This window comes from Carassius carassius, chromosome 1 (genome assembly GCF_963082965.1).
Source record: "Carassius carassius chromosome 1, fCarCar2.1, whole genome shotgun sequence".
Classification (NCBI taxonomy): domain Eukaryota; kingdom Metazoa; phylum Chordata; class Actinopteri; order Cypriniformes; family Cyprinidae; genus Carassius; species Carassius carassius.
In genome coordinates, this window is record NC_081755.1 from 38,400,098 (window position 1) to 38,422,570 (window position 22,473).

General features: G+C 36.6%; 1 protein-coding gene across 3 annotated transcripts in view; it reads left to right on the forward strand.

The window, feature by feature from the left end:
* Window positions 1-21,893, forward strand: part of LOC132149558 (guanine nucleotide-binding protein subunit alpha-12-like) — a 30,262-nt gene extending 8,369 nt beyond the window's left edge. For all 3 annotated transcript variants that reach the window (XM_059558913.1, XM_059558902.1, XM_059558920.1), the window contains 3 exons: window positions 353-568; window positions 19,655-19,705; window positions 20,407-21,893. In XM_059558913.1, coding sequence (XP_059414896.1) covers window positions 353-568; window positions 19,655-19,705; window positions 20,407-20,976 — 837 coding nt within the window. In that variant the 3' untranslated portion in view covers window positions 20,977-21,893. The remainder of the gene's footprint in view (window positions 1-352; window positions 569-19,654; window positions 19,706-20,406) is intronic.
* The last annotated feature ends 580 nt before the right edge of the window (window positions 21,894-22,473 follow it).

Here is a 22,473-nt window from a genome sequence, read left to right on the forward strand (position 1 = left end):
TCATGTTGATTTTAAGCCTCTTATATGATTGGCTAATCTCTTATTGCTGTTCCCACTCTAGTACATCATTATTTCAATTATTTGTCCCTTTTAACTTAAACAGGTTACTGTTTGAAACTAAGTGTGGGAGATTTACAGAGACAGACATTTGGCAGGTTTAAAGTGTTGTAGGTGTTACATTGAAAACAATGCTACTATCTTTATTTTGTCTCAAGAAGAATTGCTTCATCTTCCTGTTATAGAAGCTCAGCTCTAGAGACACACCCTGCTGTTAAACACCCTAGACAAACAAACATGGCATTAATCTATTTCTCCTTCTCTGTCTTTTTTTGTTGTTGTTTGTTTTTCAAAGGGGATGCGGGTACTGGTGGATGCCCGAGACAAACTTGGCATTCCCTGGCAGAACTCTGAGAACGAGAAGCACGGCATGTTTGTTATGTCCTTCGAAAATAAAGCAGGCATGCCTGTCGAACCCTGCACCTTTCAACTGTATGTCCCAGCCCTGCAGACACTCTGGAATGATAGTGGCATTCAAGAAGCCTATGGCCGACGGAGTGAGTTTCAGCTGGTAAGTGTAATCACAATACATTTCCTGACAACCTGTGCCATCTGGATACTCTTCACAGGAAGAGCCAAATGGCTCTTTGGGTAGTTGGCAATGTGTGTTCTCATAAAACAAATAATCTTTTATTTACCTGGGGTAAGTGCACTGCTCAAGAGCACAGTGGTGATCGTTCATAGATTGCCTCCTAAAGTGTAGCTTCAATAGGCAGCACATTCAGACAATCTGACTAACCTTTGCAATATATAGTGATATTATTTAGTGTGATTTTTTTGGAAAATGGTTTAATTTTTATTGTCATTTAAATATATAAATACACTACTGTTCAAATGTTCAGTAAGTTTTTTTTAATAATACACTTCCTTCAAGGTATATGGTTAATATGTGTGTTCCCTGGGAATCAAACCCATGATCTCTACCAGTTGATAGCCAAGGGGTACGGGAAATATGGTAATATTTCAGTGTCAGTTAGATGGAAAACTTTGGCCTAGCTATTAAAGCTAGACACAGGGAGACCTTAATTAAACCTGCTGCTGAGTGCAGAAAAACAGAAGAAGCTTGACTTATTTATGTGCATCTCATCTCAGCGTGTATGTTGCCACAGGACTTTAATGAGTTCAGAAGCTGTGCACAGGAGTCTCTCAAACTTGAATTGCTCTAACTGTGCACTGTAGCGATCTGATTCACGTACACATCTCTGTCACAGTACCTCTCGATCCTTATGAATTTTTTAAGTGCTGTTGAGAGTCCTGAAGATCTAGGTCAGTGGAGCCGGATGGAGGACATGATAGACAGTGAGGAAACCAGTGAGGAAATGGCACAAATTATAAATTTCCTTTATGCATGAGATGATTTGACGACTTAGTGTTCACGTTCTTTTGTCTATAAAGAGAAAAGACCTTCATTAAATCTACATTTTATCAGAAATTGAGGCCAAAAAGTGTCTGAAGCATCTCATTGATGCTTCTTATTTTGATGAAGTAGCTACTGACCTTTTGCTGTGGTCATACTAATTTCAAAGGCTCAGAACAGACGGCTGTTATCTGATAAATCAGACATCTATGATGTGATGAGTTCATCTGTGGACAGATGAACTCATTTTTGAACTCATTCAAAACCCCCTGCATGTGAGTTTACATCATCAGCTCTTTTTACTGTGATTAAATACAGACAGTCTTGTTTGTAGGACAAAAGAAAAAGACTATTTACTCATATTTTACTTACTTTTTATTAACTTACCACCTCTTTGGATAAAACCACATTTCAGATTGGCATACATTATCACAATGGTTCTCAACTCCAGTCCTCCGGACCCACTGCTCTGCACATTTTGCATGTGTCTCTTATCTGACACACTCTGATCAGTTCATGGATTTCTCTTCTAATGTGCTGATGATCAGCATCAGGTGCGTTAAATAAGGGAGACATACAAAATGTGCAGAGCAGTGGGTAGATTAGAACCACTGGATTATCATAATGAAGCCAGTTTAGGTTATCTAAGATATTACTCAGTTCAGCATTATTTTGTGCATTAACATTTTATATACTACCCTAGTAATTACAAAGATTTTGTCAAACTTGAATTGTGACTTAAAAAAAGCTGTCAAACTGGCAAAAATTTAAAATAACGCTTTAATAACTGATATCTGTAGAGCATGATGGCTAAATGTCTACATATATTTAATGCTGAATTTAATAATAATAGATAAGATTTTCACAAAATTCTGAAATTATTTCATTACTAAAAAAAAATAAAAAATACAGAGTGAGTAGGATCTTTGTAAATTTTGGATCTAACCATGGCCAAAAGGACGATATACAGTCATGGCCAAAAATATAAGCCCCCTTGGTAAATATGATCAAATAAGGCTGTGAAAATTGATCTGCATTGTTAATCCTTTTGATCTTTTATTTAAAAAAAAAAAATCACAAAAAGCTAACCTTTCACTGGATAATAAGAATTTAAAATGGGAGGAAATATAGTTATGAAATAAATGTTTTTCTCAAATACATGTTGGACACAATTATTGGCACCCCTAGAAATTCTTATGAGTAAAATATCTCTGAAGTATATTACCATTCATATTCACAATTTTGAGCACAACAGGGTGATTATGAACATGAAATTATTAAGCCATGGATAAAAGAAATATAAATAGGAGGGAAAGCCAAGCCAAAAATGCCTTAATTATCCATCACAATGAGAAAAACCAAAGAATATATTTCTGATGTGCAGCAAAAGATAATTGAGCTTCACAGATTCGTGAATTAGTGAAGTGGCTTTAAAAAAGAGCTAGAGCAGTGAAAATTCCCATTTCCACCATCAGGGCAATAATTAAGGGGTTCCAATCAGCATAAAATATTACGAAACTGCCTGTAAAAGGACATTTCTATATCGCCCTAATGCACGGTGACGAGGAGAGTTTGAGTGGCCAAAATCTCTTCAAGGATCACAGCTGGAGAATTGCAGAAAATAGTTGAGTCTGAAAACCGTAAAAAAAAATTAGTCAAACAGCACCTACATCACCACATGTTGCTTGGAGGGGGTTCAAGAAAAATTCTCCTAGCTCATCCAAAAACAATCCCCCCAGCATATTCACTTATCAGAGACGACTGGAACTTCAAATGGGACTGGCTTCTATGGTCAGATAAAACAAAAAAATGAGCTTTTTAGCAGCAAACACTCAAGATGGCTTTGGTGCACACAGGGATAAAAAGTACCCCATGTGTACAATGAAATATACTGCTGTATTTTTGATATTGTGGGCCTATTTTTCTGCTGGAGGTCCTGGATGTCGTGTTTAGATACATGGCATCTTTGATTCTATCAAATACCAACAGATAAAAAAAAATAAAAAAGGGACTGACTCTGTTGGAAATTTGATAATGGGCCATGTTTAGATCTTCCAATCGTACAATAATCCAAACCTCAAACCTCAAAAACAACAAAAATGGGTCACTGGGCACAAAAACATGCTTCTGCTATGGCCATTCCAGTCCTCTGACCTGAACCCTATAGAAAGTGAGTGTGGTGAACTGAAGAGGAGAAGCTGGGAATATGAAGCATCTGGAGAGATTCTGGATGAAGAAATGGTCTCTGATCTCTTATCAGGTGTTCTCTAAACTCATCGGACATTATAGGAGAAAACTCAGAGCTTTTAAACTGGCAAATAGAGGTTTCAAAATTTTAAATTCTTATTATCCAATGAAAGGATAGATTTTTGTGATTTTTTTAAAAATAAAAGATCAGAAGGATTAACAATGCAGATACATTTTCACAGCCTTCTTTGATCATATTTACCAAGGGTGTCGATATTTGTTGCCATGACTGTATGCTACAGTATTCTGTTAATCATTAGAAGTGAAGAAAAAGGAAGGAACATAATGTCTTAAAGCACCCTGGCAAAATAGACCAGCAAAGAGATGTGATTGAGGATTTAAAGAGAAAATGAGAGATTCCAGTGTAGTACAGTTAGTTAATTCAATGGAATATTGAATAAAATGAACAGACTGCAATGTCTGTTGTTTCTTCCCATTGCAAAAGAAGATTAAAAGAAAAACCCAAAACCCATAACACAGCACTTTCATAACTGTAGATAGAATTAAAGATTGACTTAGAATGTAAAACCTTCAAATGATGGAAAGTAAAATATGAATACAGGGCATTAAAGAGAGTAACTAAGAATCTTGTAACATCCAACATCTACGCGAATAAGCTTTTTAAGTATACTTCTACCATTTTAAGCCATTATTTGCATGTTTTGCTGTAATGAAACGTGTGATGTCTGTGGAGTTTGACCCAGCTGTTTTTCCTTTCGGTCTGTGACATGAGTCTTTTGACCCTATATGGGTCATTTCGTCAAACTGGCCATTTGGGTCAAAGGGCTAGTGTCCCAGCCTCTTTTGTTCTCTCTCCTCTGTGAAGGCATGTTTGTTTGTGAGTCCATTCAGAAGTCAGTGAGTGGGAGGACATTACAGGGCTCAGCCTGTCCAACTGAGTAACTCCTGTTCCCTATTGACCCAGAATTAACCCTGTCCTACAAGTCTTCGCTTCTAACCCCAAACAAAAGTGCGCCTATGGAAATGCTGATCTTTTTTTTTCTTAACAAAAAGTCGCTTTTCTACAAGGACTGCAAGTTGTACATGCCAATGAGACCAGAAACTCTCTTTGGATCCCACAAACAGTACAATATCAGAGATCACATTAAATCAATTCAGAATTTGAAAAACACTATCAGGTTTCTGGATTTTAACATTTAAAAACAAAGGGACATTATGATACAAAGAAATATTTTAGTAAATTTGTGATATTGCTCATGTAGCTCTTTGTACAGACGGTCAGAGGTTCTTCTTCCATTGAAGCTCAAGATGCTTGTGGGATCATCTCACGAACATCAGCGTTTTAATTAACTTGCAGAGTTAATGCATGTCTTTTTGAGGAACTTGGCTCAGTTTCCACCAGTGTCTGCTCTGTTCCTCCAGCTCTTGGGAGGATTGTGGCGGTGCAAGGGAGGGCCTTCAGTACTCGGTTGTAGTCTATTAGAGGATCTCTTTAGGGAAAAGCATTGGCATTGACCATGAGAAACAAGCATAAGACTTTTTGTCAGTATGCAACCCTAAATTAATGTCAGAAATCTGTATGACCATTGACCGTGATAAATGTTATGGGATTGTATTGAGTTGGCTGAATGGATCTTGATAAATCTCTGTGATTCGAGTTTAATGGTTGAGTGACAGGATTTGTGCTGAGATGTAATTTCCTTCCACCAGTATTTATGAGGAAATTGTAAAGGAAAACTGGGTTTAATGTGTTTAAGACTAGCACATTAACAAAAAAAAAAAAAGGAAAAGGAAAGAAAGAAAGAAAATGGACTAGATCCATTGTCAGAAGGCTGCCAAAATCACAAGACTCGTTGTTAGCGGGAATGCGGCTCTGGTCATATTGTGATTGGACACAAACATTGCTTTGCTTGAAGGCTGCGGAGAGTTCATGGACAGGAAGTCTGTATTGCTGCTTTGTTGAAGGCTGATACCCCCCCCCCCCCCCACCCTGAGAAACCACACTAGATCTCAGCCACAGCCCAGACCAGAGAAGAGATCTCTCTGTGCAATGCAGCTTCACCACAGTTGAGTCAGAGCCATCATAAATTCCTTTCTGTCAAACTCACCATAATCTCCATATCCATCCAGAAGGGTGGGTCACTTGTATTCAGTATCAAGTAAAGTGAGACACTAAGTTGAATAATGATCGTAAAACTTTTTGAATATTTTTTAGGATTTTAAGTAAAGCGTAATTCATTTCAAATTAAATTAAATGATTAGATTTGAAAGTGAAAATTAAGAGGCTGTGCATTCATAACAGGGTGATTCTCACAAAAACTGTGTTTTGTATTATTGGTCAAAACTTTTTGCATTGTGACATTATTTTCGTAAGGCAAGACAAGGCAAGTTTATATATATAGCACATTTTATACACATTGGTAATTCAAAGTGCTTTACATAAAAGAAAGAAAAAAAATTCAAAAAAATAAAACAGGGATTTTAAAATCTTTTAAAATGATAAAAAAAGTTAAAAATAGAAAATAATTATTGATGATAAATAAATTCTAAATAAATGCACAGCTAAACCGATGAGTTTTGAATCTAGATTTAAATGTGGCTAATGTTTTAGCACATCTGATCCCTTTCATGAAGCTGGTTCCAACTGCGAGCGGCATAATAACTAAAAGCAGACTCCCCTTGTTTTGTGTGAACCCTTGGTATTTCTGACTCGATCATAATGATCTGAGTGGTCTGTTAGGTTTATATTCAGTGAGCATATCTGCAATGTATTTAGGACCTAGGCCATTGAGTGATATATAAATGAGTAAAAGTACTTTAAAATCAATCCTAAATGTAACTGGAAGCCAGTGTAAGGACATGAGGACTGGTGTGATATGCTCAGATTTTCTGGTTCTAGTCAGAATCCTGGCAGCAGCGTTCTGGATGAGCTGCAGCTGTATAATAGTCTTTTTGGGAAGGCCGGTGAGGAGACCAATACAAAACAAAACATCTCATTCTTGCAGTGTTTTTGAGATGATGGTATGCTTAGATACTGCTATGATATGACATGAAACTAAGGTCTGTCTCCTGAATCACACCAAGATTCTTGACTTGCTTTTTAGTTCTTTGACCTCTAGAGTCAAGGTATGCATTCACCTTGAGAACTTTGTTTTCAATGACTTCAGCTTTCTCCTTGTTTAACTGAAGAAAATTTTGGCGCATCCAACTGTTAATTTCATCAATGTATTGGCAGAGGGAGTCGATGGGGCTGTAGTCATTTGGCGATAAAGCTAGGTTAATCTGGATATCATCATCATAGCTGTGATAGGCAATTTGCTTCTATTTCATTATTTGAGTTAGTGAGAGCATATACAGGCTAAACAAGAGCGGTGCAAGAATTGAGCCTTGTGGGACTCCGCATTTCATGGACGTCCACTTAGACTTATGCTCTCCTATACTCACACAATAACCTCTCCCTTCCTAAGTATGACCACCACCAATTGAGTACCATCCCAGAAAGCCCGACCCAGTTTTCCAGTCTCTCTAGAAGTATGTTATGATCGACAGTGTCAAACACAGCACTAAGATCTAGTAGTATCAGCACTGATAATTTGCCAGAATCATTCCAGTTTTTCTGCCTCTGTGTTTTGTAGCACCTATGAGAGAGCTTTTGTCAGAGGACAAGATCTATGTTTTGTTAAATATGAAGCTCCAGACATATTTCATCCGTGAAAAGCTCAGCCATAACAGGGAAGCTCGCTGGGCTTTTGCCAAAGACAGAATCTGCAGAAAGAGTAATGATGTCTCTTTGTAAGACTGTGAAAAAGAGGGAGGGGGTGTCCTTCACACAGAGAACCATCCAAATGACAGTGGGCCCCGTCCTGTGAGCTTCAGCACATACAACCACACAGAACATCATTATATGTGCTGAAACATTCCATTAGTGGGCTTGTTATCTCATATACACAAAGAGCAGAAATTAAGAAATTTTTTTCAGGTTTCACACACCCGCCCCACATAAGAACATTTTATTTCGTGACCCAAGAAACATACCTCCTCCATTGCCCAAAAGCTGGGCGGCAATCAACATTCCTCAGGGAGATTGATGTTCTTTGGATGTGTCTTAAATTCCTCACGGCTGAAAATAAGAGGGATGCTGGTAAGCTTCCTGTTATCCCACTTTTTCTGTACAAGATGTTTTAACGAGATTCCTGGCAGCCGAGTGAGTGACCGTGCTGTGCGTAGTTACCCAGAAACAACAATTTTAAGGATGATCTTTAATAGTTTACGATGCCCCCTGGAGGTCTCACTGGGCCTGAGCCTGCATTGCTCTATTTTTCTGTTTCTACTCTGTAAATGTGGGGTCCATTTGAATTGTCTGATGGTCTTAGAGGGTCAATCCAAAATATATAAAGTGAATCCATACAGAGGAAGGGCGTATTTGTTTACTGAGCGGACTAGGAGTGATGGCTTATAGCAGAACATAAGCCTTCCTCAGAAGAGCTGGAGATAAGCAGCTCACATTCCTGAGAAGCTGCAGCGTAGATCTCCAGAGACCAGTCCACCTCCCAAACAACACAGCCAGCCTTAACATCATGCAGCACAACACAAAAATAACCAGAAGCCAGTGCGTGTCTACTGCTGTCAAACACTAGTACTTCTTCTAGCAGAAAAATGGATTACTCAAAATGAAAAATCATTTACTCATGCATGGGTGGATATTCTCTTTTTTACATAACACTAAAGGAGATGGTTTGCAGAATGTCTGAGCTGCTATTTTGCATTTTACATGGCTTAATTGAATAGTGAGAATGAGCTGGAAAAGTGCAGTTTCAACATAGTGCTTAACTCAATTGTATGTTCCTAAAGGGACCAGTGTTTTTGTGAGCCACAGTGGGGTCAGTGAACAAAATAGCTATTACTGTCACAATTAATGTATGAGCCAGATTTACTAAACAGGGCAAATTAGTGTTAGAGAACAATTCCATAAAAGCAGATAAGGGGGAAAATTCTGCAGTTGATTTAGTGAAAATGCACAAATTGAAGAACACAGACACAACATCTCATTCCCATAATGAACAGCTCAATCAACTGTACCAAGAGAAGACATGCTTTATTTGGTCGTTAAATAATGTCGCAAATACCAGTAAATGTTTGACCGCAAATCGTAGTAAATCATGTTGCGTAATTCATTTATATAATCACTTCCCAGAAATTTACAGATCGAAATGGAATCTCCTAAAAATGTAGATTCAAGGTGAGATGCAAAAATAACTGTGCCCATGCATTTTTAGTGCTAATTTCCCACTGCGTGTCTAGTAGTTTTTTAACACGTAATGAGGGTTTGTGCTGGTGCAAGCTGATAAAAATGTAAACACATTAACCCATTTTATTATTATTAATATTATTACACTGTGTAATTATTTTGTGGTGTGTTGTACATTCTAATTAGGGCAGTATTGTCTATAAAACTACTTTGGCACTATATTTACTATTTGAGCATAAAACACACAATTTCTTTTAACATTTTATTAAAAAAAATATTATTTTCAGGTCTTTACAGTAAGCTGTAAGATACTCTGAAGGCCTGGTCACACCAACACAAATGTTCGGCATGAAAATTAAGTCTGTCACTCAGCAAAATAATGTCCATGAGTGGACATTAGTAGTTAGTAGTAGTTGTAGTTTTATATAACAGTTACCATGTGACAAAAATCATGAATCTTATTGGTTAGCCAGTTTTCTTTGCAGTGAAAATAAATTTGAACACCTGTCTGCAGAAAACTTAAGGACATCCTTGGCATCAGTTATTTCAGATTCTATTTGGAAAAACCTTACAGCTGAATAAATGATGAGAGAAGTTTTATTTCCGCTTTAAATCTCTTTAGATCATGAATGTTGCATATACATCTTAGTTAGTTATTAGTTAACATTAGTTATCTTCCATTTTTGTCTTGCGACATCTTAATTTGTATCGGCACCTCCCTAGACTTTGGGCTTTTGTAAATCCACTCTTCTTATTAAATCAGTCTGGCTTCTCACTCCAACGGATGTGGCTGCGATTACTGCTGAGCATTTGTGGCCGCCGGAGCAAAGTATGCTTAGTCAATAGTCGCCTGGTTTTTACACGCACTGTAATTAAAGTAAAGCTGCCTAAGCGTGTGTGCAGTACACGGGCGTAAAGGAGTGCTGAGCTGTGAGAGAACTTTTCTTGCTGAGTCCTGCCACTGAATAATGAATAATGCACTATTGTTGCTCGGTTGACTCCCGGTCAACGGGTAACACACTCCACCCCGGAACATAGCCAGACTTATTCAGATAGCTGGGATATAGACACTGGACTGGGACATTCATAGCTAGAGCCCGGTTTGAAATGTATGAGAAGTGAATAAATGGACGAAACCCAGACGCAATGTCATTCATGGTTCAGAGAGAGTTGCGGTTAATTACTGCAGTTAATCGGTGGTGGCAAGATTGATGAAGGCATATTGACCAGATGTCTTGTGAGTTTTGGCCGAGATGTTTGCCGAGATCACTTCCAGAAAACATTTTATTGATTCCTTCGTGTTTTTTTTATTTTCTATTTACAAAGTGCAAGAAAAGCACGTAATGAGGCGGATGTAGACATTAGATGAATAGCTTTGCTACTAAATGGCTTCATGACATTTTTGCTGATTTTAAAATTGTTCCTGTCCTTCCACTGAATTGTTTCACATACAGTATCTACAAAAATAGCTTAAAAGCAATTTTAATACTTCCCCTGTTTAGGGTATGCGGAAATGAGATGAAAAATGGATATTTATATTTCACTGTATTTGGATAATCTTTCCCATCTTTTCCAAATAAACACACATTGTACTTTTGGTGGCAGTCTTTGATGCAACTCGCTTCTGTTCTTCTGAGACAATCAGACCGGTGTTTCTTGCAGATTGCAGTTTTAAAGAAGGGCAACCTAAAATGTGTGGATGACATTTCACTCTCAAATCAAAGAAAAAGTTTTTTTTTTTTGCTATTTACTATTCATAACATAAAGGGAATTAATTTCCCATTTTTTTTTAATGTTTTGCATTTGTGACATTAATGCTAAAAAAAAAGATCATTAATGTAATTAGTGTATTACAGTTTATATTATTAAAGACATTTATTTTATTTATTAATACAATATATTAGTAGTAGTAGTAGTAGTAGTAGTATATGGGCATTAAATTCAGCCAATATGATCATAATGTATAATTACAATTGTGATTTGGCTGTAGTTTACCATTTAAATAATATATAATAATTTTTTCATATTACTGTAATGATAATGTAATGGGAGGTGCTTACCTATCATGCAAATGTCACAAAAGGTATTTATTTCTTCATTTATTTGTTTGTATTATTTTATATTCTTTTAAATCATATTCTCATTTTTTATGTTTTGTTAGATTCATTTGTACATCTGAGAAGAATGCTTGAAGAAAGTTAGCTGTGCAGACTGTTCCTCATGATGTGTCTTGATCACTAATATGCTTTTAGATTCTCTTAATCTACATTATGACAGTGCTATTCCTTAACAGACTGAAGGGTTTTAAATTATTATTTAGGATAATTTTCTCACCATTTCTGTATTTGCATTTATTAATAGAGTAGCCCCTGTTATCTAAAATGACTTAAAACTAAGGAGCACTGAAATATAAACTGTACATTTTCTTTTGTCAAAAACAGATCTGTATTTACAGACCTGACCTGTAATCTAACGTCTTTATGTTCCCAGATTCCTATCATTTCCTACATCCCCTTTCGCCTGGTTTTTCCAGGCATCATGTCCTCGCTAACTTCACTATAACCCCTCATTTCTTAGGAGGCAGAATGGAAGTGACAGGGCAGAATGGCTTTTGACTCTGAGAGTTGTCACTAGTGCATTCAGCCATATTTCTCCGACTGCCCTGTCGTCTGTCATGTGCTATCTGTAGACAGACTGTCAGGAGCGATAAATGTACGCTCGTTTTGGCCTGCTCCAGTGTCCTATCTGTCTGTTTGCCCTATCTAGGCCATTATAGGACAACTTAGTCAAAGTACTCTACAGACATTGCTGAGGTTTGATATGAGCATGACAAACACTTCCATTGCCTTGACATTCCTAGGCTGGAGATTATACGCCCAAGTGGCTTATCAAGGTTATTTCACTCCTTATGATAGAAATGAAAGTATGTGCATGAGTCTTTTTCTCTTTTTTTTACTTTTTTCCATGGAATTACAACAATGCAATGTTTATTGCCTTCTCCAAAAATAGTTTGGGCAGCAAACAAAATCTGGATAATAACAAAAATTTGCATAGATTTTTTTGTTTAGTTATGCAAAACTGTGCTTGCACGTGATTTCAATACATTTCATGTGCTAAATAAAAAAAATAAAAAAAAGTTTTTGGAGTCAAAACTTTTCAATGAATCAACCAAATCGGATCACAAAAAAAATCTGAATGGTTAGCTCATAAATTGGTTAACCATTTGGTCACAATGGTTATCAGTTTATAAAGTTATCAGTCATAATTGTTCTCTGGGAATGATGGGCTTAGAGTGACATTGAACGAATGAAAAGCTCAGTACACAATTCAATACCGCTTTCATGTCCATGAGAAAAGTGTGAGGATTAGCAGTAGATATTAAGTTTTGAGCCCCTGTGGAACAGATGGTGAGTGGGCTGTTCTTACTGAAAACAGACCCAACGGGAGCACTGTACTGGAAGAGGAAAAACCGACTTTACAGGCAGCCGTGTCCTTGGGTGTTTGGCTGTTGTGGTAAACGTCTTACACCCACCCCTGTTTTTATTCCACCCGCCAGTGGTTGGTTTCCAGGCCTGTCTAGGGTCAGGCTCCCTGAGGGGCCACCATTAGGTGAAGGGATAAGATAGGAGCAGAACTGATTGAGGTGAGACACTGGAGAGAAAAGAGGGAAGTACCCGCAGAGCCATAGCGTGTCGAAGGAGGAGCGAACACAGCATCTCACACTTTTTACACATTCTCACATTACAGAGAACTTGACAGTCTCTGTCTGCTGCTGAGGTCACACTTAAACTAAGTCAAGGAAATGATGACACTAGGGCTGCAACAACCAACTGATGAAATCCATATAAATCCATAATAAACTGATCAGCAATTCAGCTTTATATCGATAAGGTTTTAAATTAAAAAATCATTATAGTATAGCGCTGTTTAGTTCATTTTCATGAAACATTGGTCATTGGACATTAAATGTTTCAAATAAATATAACAGTAACAGTAACTAATGGCATTATAGTAAATAATTCCTGACATTTATAAGCGCGAAACAAATTCAGTAACCAACTGTTTCTGTTACTATGTTTGGTTTTGATTATGTGAACAACTCTGACTTCTACAGTGGTATTTATGCTTAAACTATTATAATTTAAAGTACAATAGCAGTATATTGCATAACTGGTAGCTAGCACATTGGACAACAGTGCTTTTTCAGTATTATAGTGGAACTAAAATCTTCAGTCTTTTTGACTGGATCAAAGAAATAACCGATAAATTGAAACGTTAATATTTACGAGTTATTAGTTGTGGCACTAGCTTATATAATATTTTAGTTATCTTGTGGGTCAACAGAGCAGATGGTTTCTGTTCTTCTGACTGGCTATCATTGGTCTGAAACCAAGCAATGCATTAGATTTACAGAGTGTACAGATATTGATACTGTCAGGATATTGTTCAGCAGTAGATGCTATCCACTGTGTTTGACTTTTTGTCTATTTTCTATATTGAGAGCAGCTATGTGTCACTGTACTATAAAGACACATATATTAGATGTGGCTCTGGAGAGTACAGAGCTCCATCAGACGCATTTGGATAGTCCAGAGAGACTCATCTATCAGTCTTGTTCCTCTGAATGTGCACTTAACAAAACAATATTAACAAAACAGCATTATATTTTATATAATTCATAGTGCTGTCAGCCATGACTAATCATCATTTTTATTGTGGTTGATATACACTGTAAGATTTTGTAATGTTTTTGAAAGAAGTCTTTTCTACTCACCAAGGCTGCATTTATTTTATTGCATTTAAGAAACATTTAGTAAAACTAGTAATATTGTTATTTTCTTTTACAGTTTAAAAGTACAGTTTATTTACTATTTTAACGCATTTAAAAATATATATGTTTCTTTGATGGCAAAGCTGAATTTTTTCATCATTACTCCAGTCTTCAGTGTCATGTTTTATAATTGTCAGTGTTATGCAGTTGTACTGTTTTTAATATGTAGAAATAAATTATTGACAAATAAGAACAGCATTTGTTGTAACATTATAAATGCCTTGACTGCCACCGATTTAATGCATCCTTGCTGAATAAAAGTATTAATTTCTTACTGAGCCCAAACTTTTAAATGGTAATGTACATATAATCAGCATAAAGGTTCACAACATTAGTTTTTAGTTTCTAGGAACTTTTGTTGTTAACATACCTCTGGCATAATGCAAGTCTCCAAATTGTTTTCTGAGTTCCCTGACTTTCCTTCTACTGGTCTCCTCCGATTCAGAAATCATAATAGGAGTCTATCCTCAGAGATGAAAGGCGAGGTGTAGGGTTTCAGCTAGATCAACAGTGTGGGAGCAGCCCGAGGTTCTGTGAAGTTCTGGAGGTGAAGGAGCTCCATGTGGGGGATTAATATGAGCTCTCTTCTTGCATCCAAACCAAACAAAAGTCTGTCCCACTCCAAGAACCGAGAAAACCAGCTCTGTTTGTTTTGCGTGAGGATTATTTACACAGTCTGATATTTACACAGTCGAGGGCGGACATCGTCAATGCAGAAGAGGGTTGATTTTTCTCTCTGAAACAAACAGAAATTAATTTCAAAGTTTTGCTGTTGGTTTGATATTTTCGAGGAGACTTTAAGGAGAATTTTTGTTCTTTTATAAAGGAGATATTTTGAATAATGTCTCAGTTCCTCTTTTCCAAATAGTGGAAAATAGTGTTCAAACTCTAACAAATGATTCGATTTTATATCGCAAGTGCTTTTAAAGCTAGTGTATTACTTCAAAGTAAAGTTTAAGTCATTGGGCAAGATATACTAAACAGCAAATTAGCAATAGTACACAATTTCATGAAATTGCAGATGATGAGGGAAAATTATGTGGGTGATTTATTGAAAATGCGCACATTAAAGGACAGAGACGCAACATCTCATTCCCATAATGACCAGCACAATCTACCAAGAGCAGCACAGAATACCATCTGATTTAAGAAATTATTTTTTTGCATTAAATAATGCAGCAAATATCAGTAAATTGACGTGTGCAAATCTCAGTAAATCATGTTGCGTGACTCTCCTCCCAGAAATGTAACAATTGTAAGGGAAACTCCTACAAATGCATATTCAGTAAAGTGAGTCGCAAAAATAACTGTCCACACCTTTTCAGTGCTAAAATCCCACTGCGTGTCTTTAGTAAATCCTGACAGTAGTTTATTAATGCCAAACGAGAGTAAATCTGTCCCTAAGTCTGCTAAAAATCTTCTTAAATGCTTTTATAAGGTGTTTTTACCTTAAAAAAATTTATTTATTTTTTTTATTTTTTTTAAGCATATTAAGATCAATTCATTTTGTCAATCGGTTATGTTTCTTTATATGTGTCCAATAGAAAATAAATAAATAAAAACAAGTTTAGAATGACATGAGGATTAGTGAAAATAAGTATTTTTGGGTGAACTAGTCCTTTCAGCCAGCCTAAAGATGTTTCTTGGAAAAAAAAAAGTAGGAATTTACAGCTGAATTTCTTAATTTTCTAGATCGGCACAATACATTTCCTACAGAGAGAGAAATGAAAACATTCAGTGATATGTCTGTTCTCAGTCACCGTGGAACAGTTATCCACCAACAAAGCACAGCTGCTGGATCTGGCAGCTAAACATCACTTGAGTAAGATCTCCACTCAATGCAGAGGAAGGTTTTACTGTCAGTTATAACAAAGAGTGCGGTGAAAAGAATTCCTGATGGACCCGCTGAAACTTTAGAAAAGCATTCATCCCTTCCACACAGCTTTGTTCATATGAGCTCTTTCCCAAGACGACACCGATGCTGTTTGATGGAAACCGAGAATACTGCGAGATTTATGCTGTGTGCTTCTCAAGATCTTTTTTTAACCTGAAAATGTTCTCCTTCAAGGCATTTCCCTAAGTTTCTACGTGATTAGGGTCTATATTTGAGACCAGGGTCATGAGGGATGCCTTTAATTGAATCTCATTTCTGGAGCTCTGCTGTTTATTTGAAGGGGACAGAGATTGACATCATGGCTGGGAAGGGAAAGGGTTCAGGCCTCTGTACTTGACCGTGCTCAATCATGCTTCCCCTTACTCACTGCACAAATACCCATGGGCACACTTTCTTACACTGTGCTAAAGTTGTGGCTTTGGCCTGCAAGGCCTCAGCGTAGATCTTTCCCACACTCAACGCATGTTGAGCTCAGATGGAGGGAGGAGGGAGACCTCCAGCTTTATTGGCTAATAACCATGAACCAATCAGAAAGCCCAGATAAGGGTCAGTTGACAATACTGTGCTTTAGCTCTGTTCTACTGCAGTTTCTGACTATACTACATAGAGATGAATTTATTATGCCAATATTTCTTTACTATCCAAATTACGTTTTTTCTGTTTTAATTTTTCTGGATTTCGTTTTTTTCCGTTGAAATTTTTCACATCAATTTATTAAAAGTTTAACAAAAATTACATGTTTAGGGCCCTATGAAATGTTTAATTTTTTCTTCACCATATGTTTTATTGTTACTTAATTCTGTGTTTTAGTCTAATTATTTAAATGCATAAAAACAACTTAATTTATTAAATATTTACTAAAATAGCCTTATGAAATGTTTTTTCCCCTCTGAAATTCTGTTGTGAATTTACATTTTTCTGATTATCAAATGAAGGCATAAAACATTCATTTAATTTATATTTTAATTATAAAAAATTAAGCAAACTTTATTTTTTGGTAAACGAAGGGGATTTACTATTAAAAATAAAACATGGAAGAAATGTTGTGTGATTATTCCTTATAAAAAATAATGTTTGTTTCTTTTTAGTTGTAGTAGTAGTAGTAGGCTATGTACATTCTGCTGAACATTTCTGGCCAATACTTGTCTTTAAATTAAACTAGACTTTTATTTTGACAGGTTGCCGTGAATGCCTTTACAGTTCTGTGTATGTGATGACGCTAGTTTTACTCCAATCAAATGGTCAAATGCTCATGAAGTGACTCTCAGTGCAGTTCTGGAGATGTTGTTCATGTGTTCACGTCCTCATTTAGTTAGACGACACAAGCTGAAATCACAGCAAGCATCACACGCGCTTCAGTGTGTGTAATAAACATTCATTAACACAGACACGCAGAACATGCAGGATTCCTATTTAAATAGACTTTTCTGGCTTAATATTTACAGATATTAGTCCATGTCACTATTTGATGTGAGTGCAATGACCTACTTTTGATTAATTCATTCAAAATTTGACAAATTCCGTGACATTCCATGTTAAACTTTAAATTCCGTTTTTTTATGACTGGATTCCGCGATTCCGTCTGCGTTCTCTGCATTGCGGAAATCATAGGGCTCTATAATGTACAACAATGTAAACTGTCACTGAAATATAACAGTATAAAATCTAGGTGCATTTCATGATTAATCAAAGTTGTAAAGGTTTAAAATGCTGTAATTTACTGTGCATCTAAACTTAAATTAATTCTGGGTCCTTTCTATTTTAGATAATTTTTGAGTCATGACAATATAATTCTGTTAGGTTAATAATGTTTATTTCATTTAACAAAAATGATAAATTATATATTATATGGAAATATTAAATTGCTATGTAATGTATTCGTTTATATATATATATATATATATATATATATATATATACATATATATACATATATATATATATATATATATATATATATATATATATATATATATATATATATATATATATATATATATATATATATATATAAATGAATACATTACATAGCAATTTAATATTTCCAAAAATATTAAAAATAAGTTATTTAATGATTTTTTTGTTTCCTATATAAAATGTGCATCATATATATGGGCAATATGTGAAATATAAAATGTTTGTTTTTGGCTTGTGTGTGCGTGTGTGAAGCTCTGATGATGTGTGGTGTATGTGTGTTTTGTGTAGGGTTGGGGTGTTGGGCTTCAGTCTGTTATAGAGGGCCAGCACTGTTCGACTAATCCCCTGTTTTCACACACAGCTGTTTCCTGTTGGGAGCATGGGCCAGGCCAGGGGCCTTTGTGAGACACACAAACTAGAGGACACAATTTGCTTTTCCAGACAATGTTCACTGAAACGCCAAGGCCGCAGTGTCTGCCATCGTAAAGGCTGCGCGAAAACAACTTTGTCAGGAAATAATGCTCAACACAGCAGTTTAGTTCATCTCTCTATTGCTTCATTTTAAGGAGTCCACTCTATTAAGACAGAACATGTTTTTTTGCTTGGCAAAGTCTCCAGATATTGGGCAATAAATGCAGTTATCAGTAGATTTTGGCTTATGAAGGCAGCAATTGATTCTCGGACGAGACCAGTGTGAACATGCTGTACTGGCTCCGATCACCCTGAGTTTCAGACATCTCATCAGTCAGCTTTATATATGGAATGGGCTTCGACCTCTGACCTGAATCTCCTGTAGTTATAGGAGTGAAACTCTGAGCTAGTGCCTGCAGGCATTCATGTGCCTGTTATTTGTAATGTTTGGTGATTATAGGATACATTTATTACAGCCAGCGTTCTGTAATGTAAACAGTAAAACTGTAAAATGTGCTAATGTGCACAGGGGCAGTCGTGGCCTAATGGAAAGAGAGTCAGTAACCCGAAGGTTGTGGGTTCGATTCTCAGGTCCGGCAGGGATTGGGGTGTGTGTGTGTTCACTGCTGAGTATGTTTTCAATGCTGAGTGTGTACACTTGGATGGTTTAAATCCAGAGCAAAAATTCTAAATATGGGACACCATACTTGGCCACACATCATGTCCTTTCCTTTCCTTCCTTAACCAAATGTTGGTCCAAGGGAGTAATACTTAAGAATGATTTTTCATCTGACTCCCCACAAAGCATTTTATGAAGTAACATGAGATTATGAGCATTATGTGTAAAAGCTACATTAATGGGTTAACTGGAGTTCTGCTGATGGGCACTATGTGTTATGAGTGTCCCGCATAGTTCTCAGACAAAGATAGGAACATCCTGTTACTTTTAGACTTTCCATTCCTGAATTAGAACAGTTTTTGGGATCGTGTTGCCCTATTTGTTTTAATAAAACTGTTAAAATAGAGTTTTGCAAATAAATCACTATGTGAGAATAAGAAATGAGAATGTGTTTTCTATAGACTTTAATTGTCATTCCTGAGTAGAAAAACTACACAAGTTTGGGGTCTGTACTATTTGAGAATAAAATGAGGTCTCTTATGCTCACCAAGGTTGTATTTATTTGATCAAAAATACAGTAAAACAGTGATATTGTGCAACATTAACACAATATAACAGTTTAACATTCTATGCTCATATATTTGAAAGTGTAATTTATTCCTGTGATGGTAAAGCTGAATTTTCAGCATCATTACTCCAGTCTTTAGAGTCACATGATCCTTCAGAAATCATTCTGGTATGCTGATTTGCTACTCTATAAACATTTGTATATTTTATTTCTTTTTGATCTTATTAATATTACATTTAATATTTCTGTGTAAATAGTGATACTTTTGTCAGGATTTTGGATGAATAGAAAGTTCAAAAGAACAGCATTTATTTGAAATAGAAATCTTGTGTAACATTACGAATGTCTTTACTGTCACTTCTGACCAATTTCATGCATCCTTGCTGAATAAAAGTTAATAAATAAATATTATGGACTCCAGACTTCGCCAATGAAATACGTGTAATTATCATATTTAGTTTGTTCTGCTTCATTTAAATTCAATCATAAATGTGAAATGTCCATTATTGCACAAAGAGTAAAATCCTGTCTTTTTTTTTTACAGAGTGAATCAGTGAAATATTTCCTGGACAACTTGGATTGGATTGGACAACTGGTGAGTCATGATAACAAAGCATCATGTAATAGTGCCAGATCTTTATGGTATATGATCAGTGATAATGAAACATCGATTAAATAAACAAAGATAGTCATCTGGAAAGATAGTTAGAAAGACAGAGTTAGTCAGAATAGTGTTTTGTGTTTCCCGGCAGAGGTGGTGGAACTGAAGACTGGAGACTCGCAAAATGAAAGTAAATGGTCTCTTTGAGACTGATATTGGCCAAGGTTGCCAAGAACACATAGTGTGTCTCATATGAGTGATAAAAAAAGCCTGGAAGTGTTTTGTGTGAGCATGGAAACCAAGGCCAATGACAAAACAAATACATGTTAGTTTGGGTGGGATGTGGGCCCTATGAAAGCTGCTTTGAAGATCATTTTGTTTGCCCTTGTGGCCACAGTATGTACAAAAGATTGTCTATAGGAACTTCTTATTTTACCTTTGACTTCAAAAATATCAGAAAGTTTAAGTGTAGTATGTATGTTTTAGGTTGCGTAAATGGAAGAAGACCCTAGTAGAAAGTGAATTATAAAGAAAAATCTCTAAAAGACCTGTGCAAATAATAAGAGTGTTAATAAAAAATATTTCAGGTAAATTGCTAAAAATCTGTATGATTTGTGCTGAAATCAATCCTGCTATCTAAAGACAAACCAAATGTATTTGCTACTCAATCAATTTTACTCAACCTTTTCTTACAGAATTATGTACCGAGCCGACAGGACATCCTGTTGGCCAGGAAGGCCACCAAGGGAATTGTGGAGCATGATTTTGTCATTAAGAAGATCCCTTTTAAGATGGTAGATGTGGGCGGCCAGCGCTCTCAGAGACAGAAATGGTTTCAGTGCTTTGACGGCATCACCTCCATCCTTTTCATGGTGTCCTCCAGCGAGTACGACCAGGTGCTGATGGAAGACCGCCACACCAACCGTTTGGTGGAGTCCATGAACATCTTTGAGACCATAGTCAACAACAAGCTCTTTTCCAATGTGTCCATAATCCTCTTCCTCAACAAGATGGACCTTCTGGTGGAGAAGGTACGCCAAGTCAACATTAGCAAATACTTTTCCGACTTCAGAGGAGACCCTCACCGACTGGAGGACGTGCAGGCCTATCTTGTGCAAAGCTTCAACCGCAAACGTCGCAACCGCAGCAAGCCACTTTTCCACCACTTCACCACTGCCATTGACACTGAGAACATTCGCTTCGTCTTTCATGCTGTCAAAGACACAATTCTTCAGGAGAACCTTAAAGACATAATGTTGCAGTGACTTTTACGGTAATTTTTTATCAGTTTTGCCGTTGTTTGAGTCCGTTTCCCATCCGATTGCAGGGGGAAAAAAATGCCTTCTGGGTTTCATTTGAACCTATTTTGCCTTGACAACTGTGCAGGAGAAACATCATGTGTCAGTTAATCATGCACTCCAATATCCAGTCCTTTATATTTGAGACATGGTGTATAAAAATGACATGAATCTCTCTTTGTCCTCATTCATTTTAATGTGTTTTAAGACACTGTGGATGGTAGAAAAGTCAAGAAAATTAAAGGGTATTACAGTTTGTCACAAAGAAAATGAAGCAGACTGATAATTAATCACCACAGAGAATTTCCACCTCTTTTCTCAAGGATATCTCAATGCACAATAACGTTACACTGGCTCATTTCACAAATAACATCCTAAATATCAATAGCAAACCTGCACTGAACACCCTGATTGAACAAGTAGTTAATTTCATGTCACTAGACAGGTTTATTTTTATCTAACATTTAAATCACATTTTGCTTATTCTATACTTGTGAGTTTATAGATGACATGCAAAATTCTCATTAACAACTTAGCAGGGTTTTTGTACATAGAGTGAATAGCAGCTTTTGTACGTTACCTGTCTCTTCTGCTTTTTATGTGTTTCTTCATGTTAAGCTACAAGCTTTGAAGTATAGAGTAGGGTCAAATCACTGGTAATGCCTAACACAACTAACTTAAATAATGCATTAATGGTATTCTTTAAATGTCATTGTACAGCAAATGTACTTTATGAGTATTCATATGATGTAAATCCTCTCGAAATGTATGTAACCTGTGTAGTTTATGACTTTACAAGGAGATTTCAGAGGGAGCCAAGCCTGTTTGGGGACTGAGTTTTATTCTCTGGATCTTGATGAATGTGAACAGCTGGGGGCTTTTGGTTTTAGCTGAAGTTGCCATCCCGGACGAGCCCCCAAGTTGTTGCACCCATGTTGAGTTACATGGCTACTTCATAAACGGGGTGTGAAGTGACTTCCTGGTGATGTCTGCCAATGCTAAGAAGTAATAGTTGTTGGAGGTGGCACAGTTTGATCCATTTTCCAGAGATCTGGTTTTGTCGTCAGTCACTGACTCCCAGTCTCCTCGGAGGACCAGCTGTTTCAATAACAGTGCAGGTGTCCACTTGTTTTGTGTTAAGGGAAAACTTGAGATAAGCTATCAAATAGTTTTCAAGTTTTAACAAGAGCATCAAGCCCTTTTCTTGCATTCTTTCTTGTTTGTGGACTACAATGGAAACCGTGACACATTTCTTGCAAAACAGCTTTAACAATGTCTCTCTGCGCCCTAAATGTATTTAAATTCTGTCCTTCCTCATAATCACCGCAGTGCCATGTTGGCTTACTGAAATTTGGCAGGAATCTAGATATTAGACACACCCTAAACCTTTGTCCATGACAGCTCTTCCTAGTGGGAGCAAAACACATGCATTTTCTGGCAGATCTCTCTCTGGTTCCTCTTGTG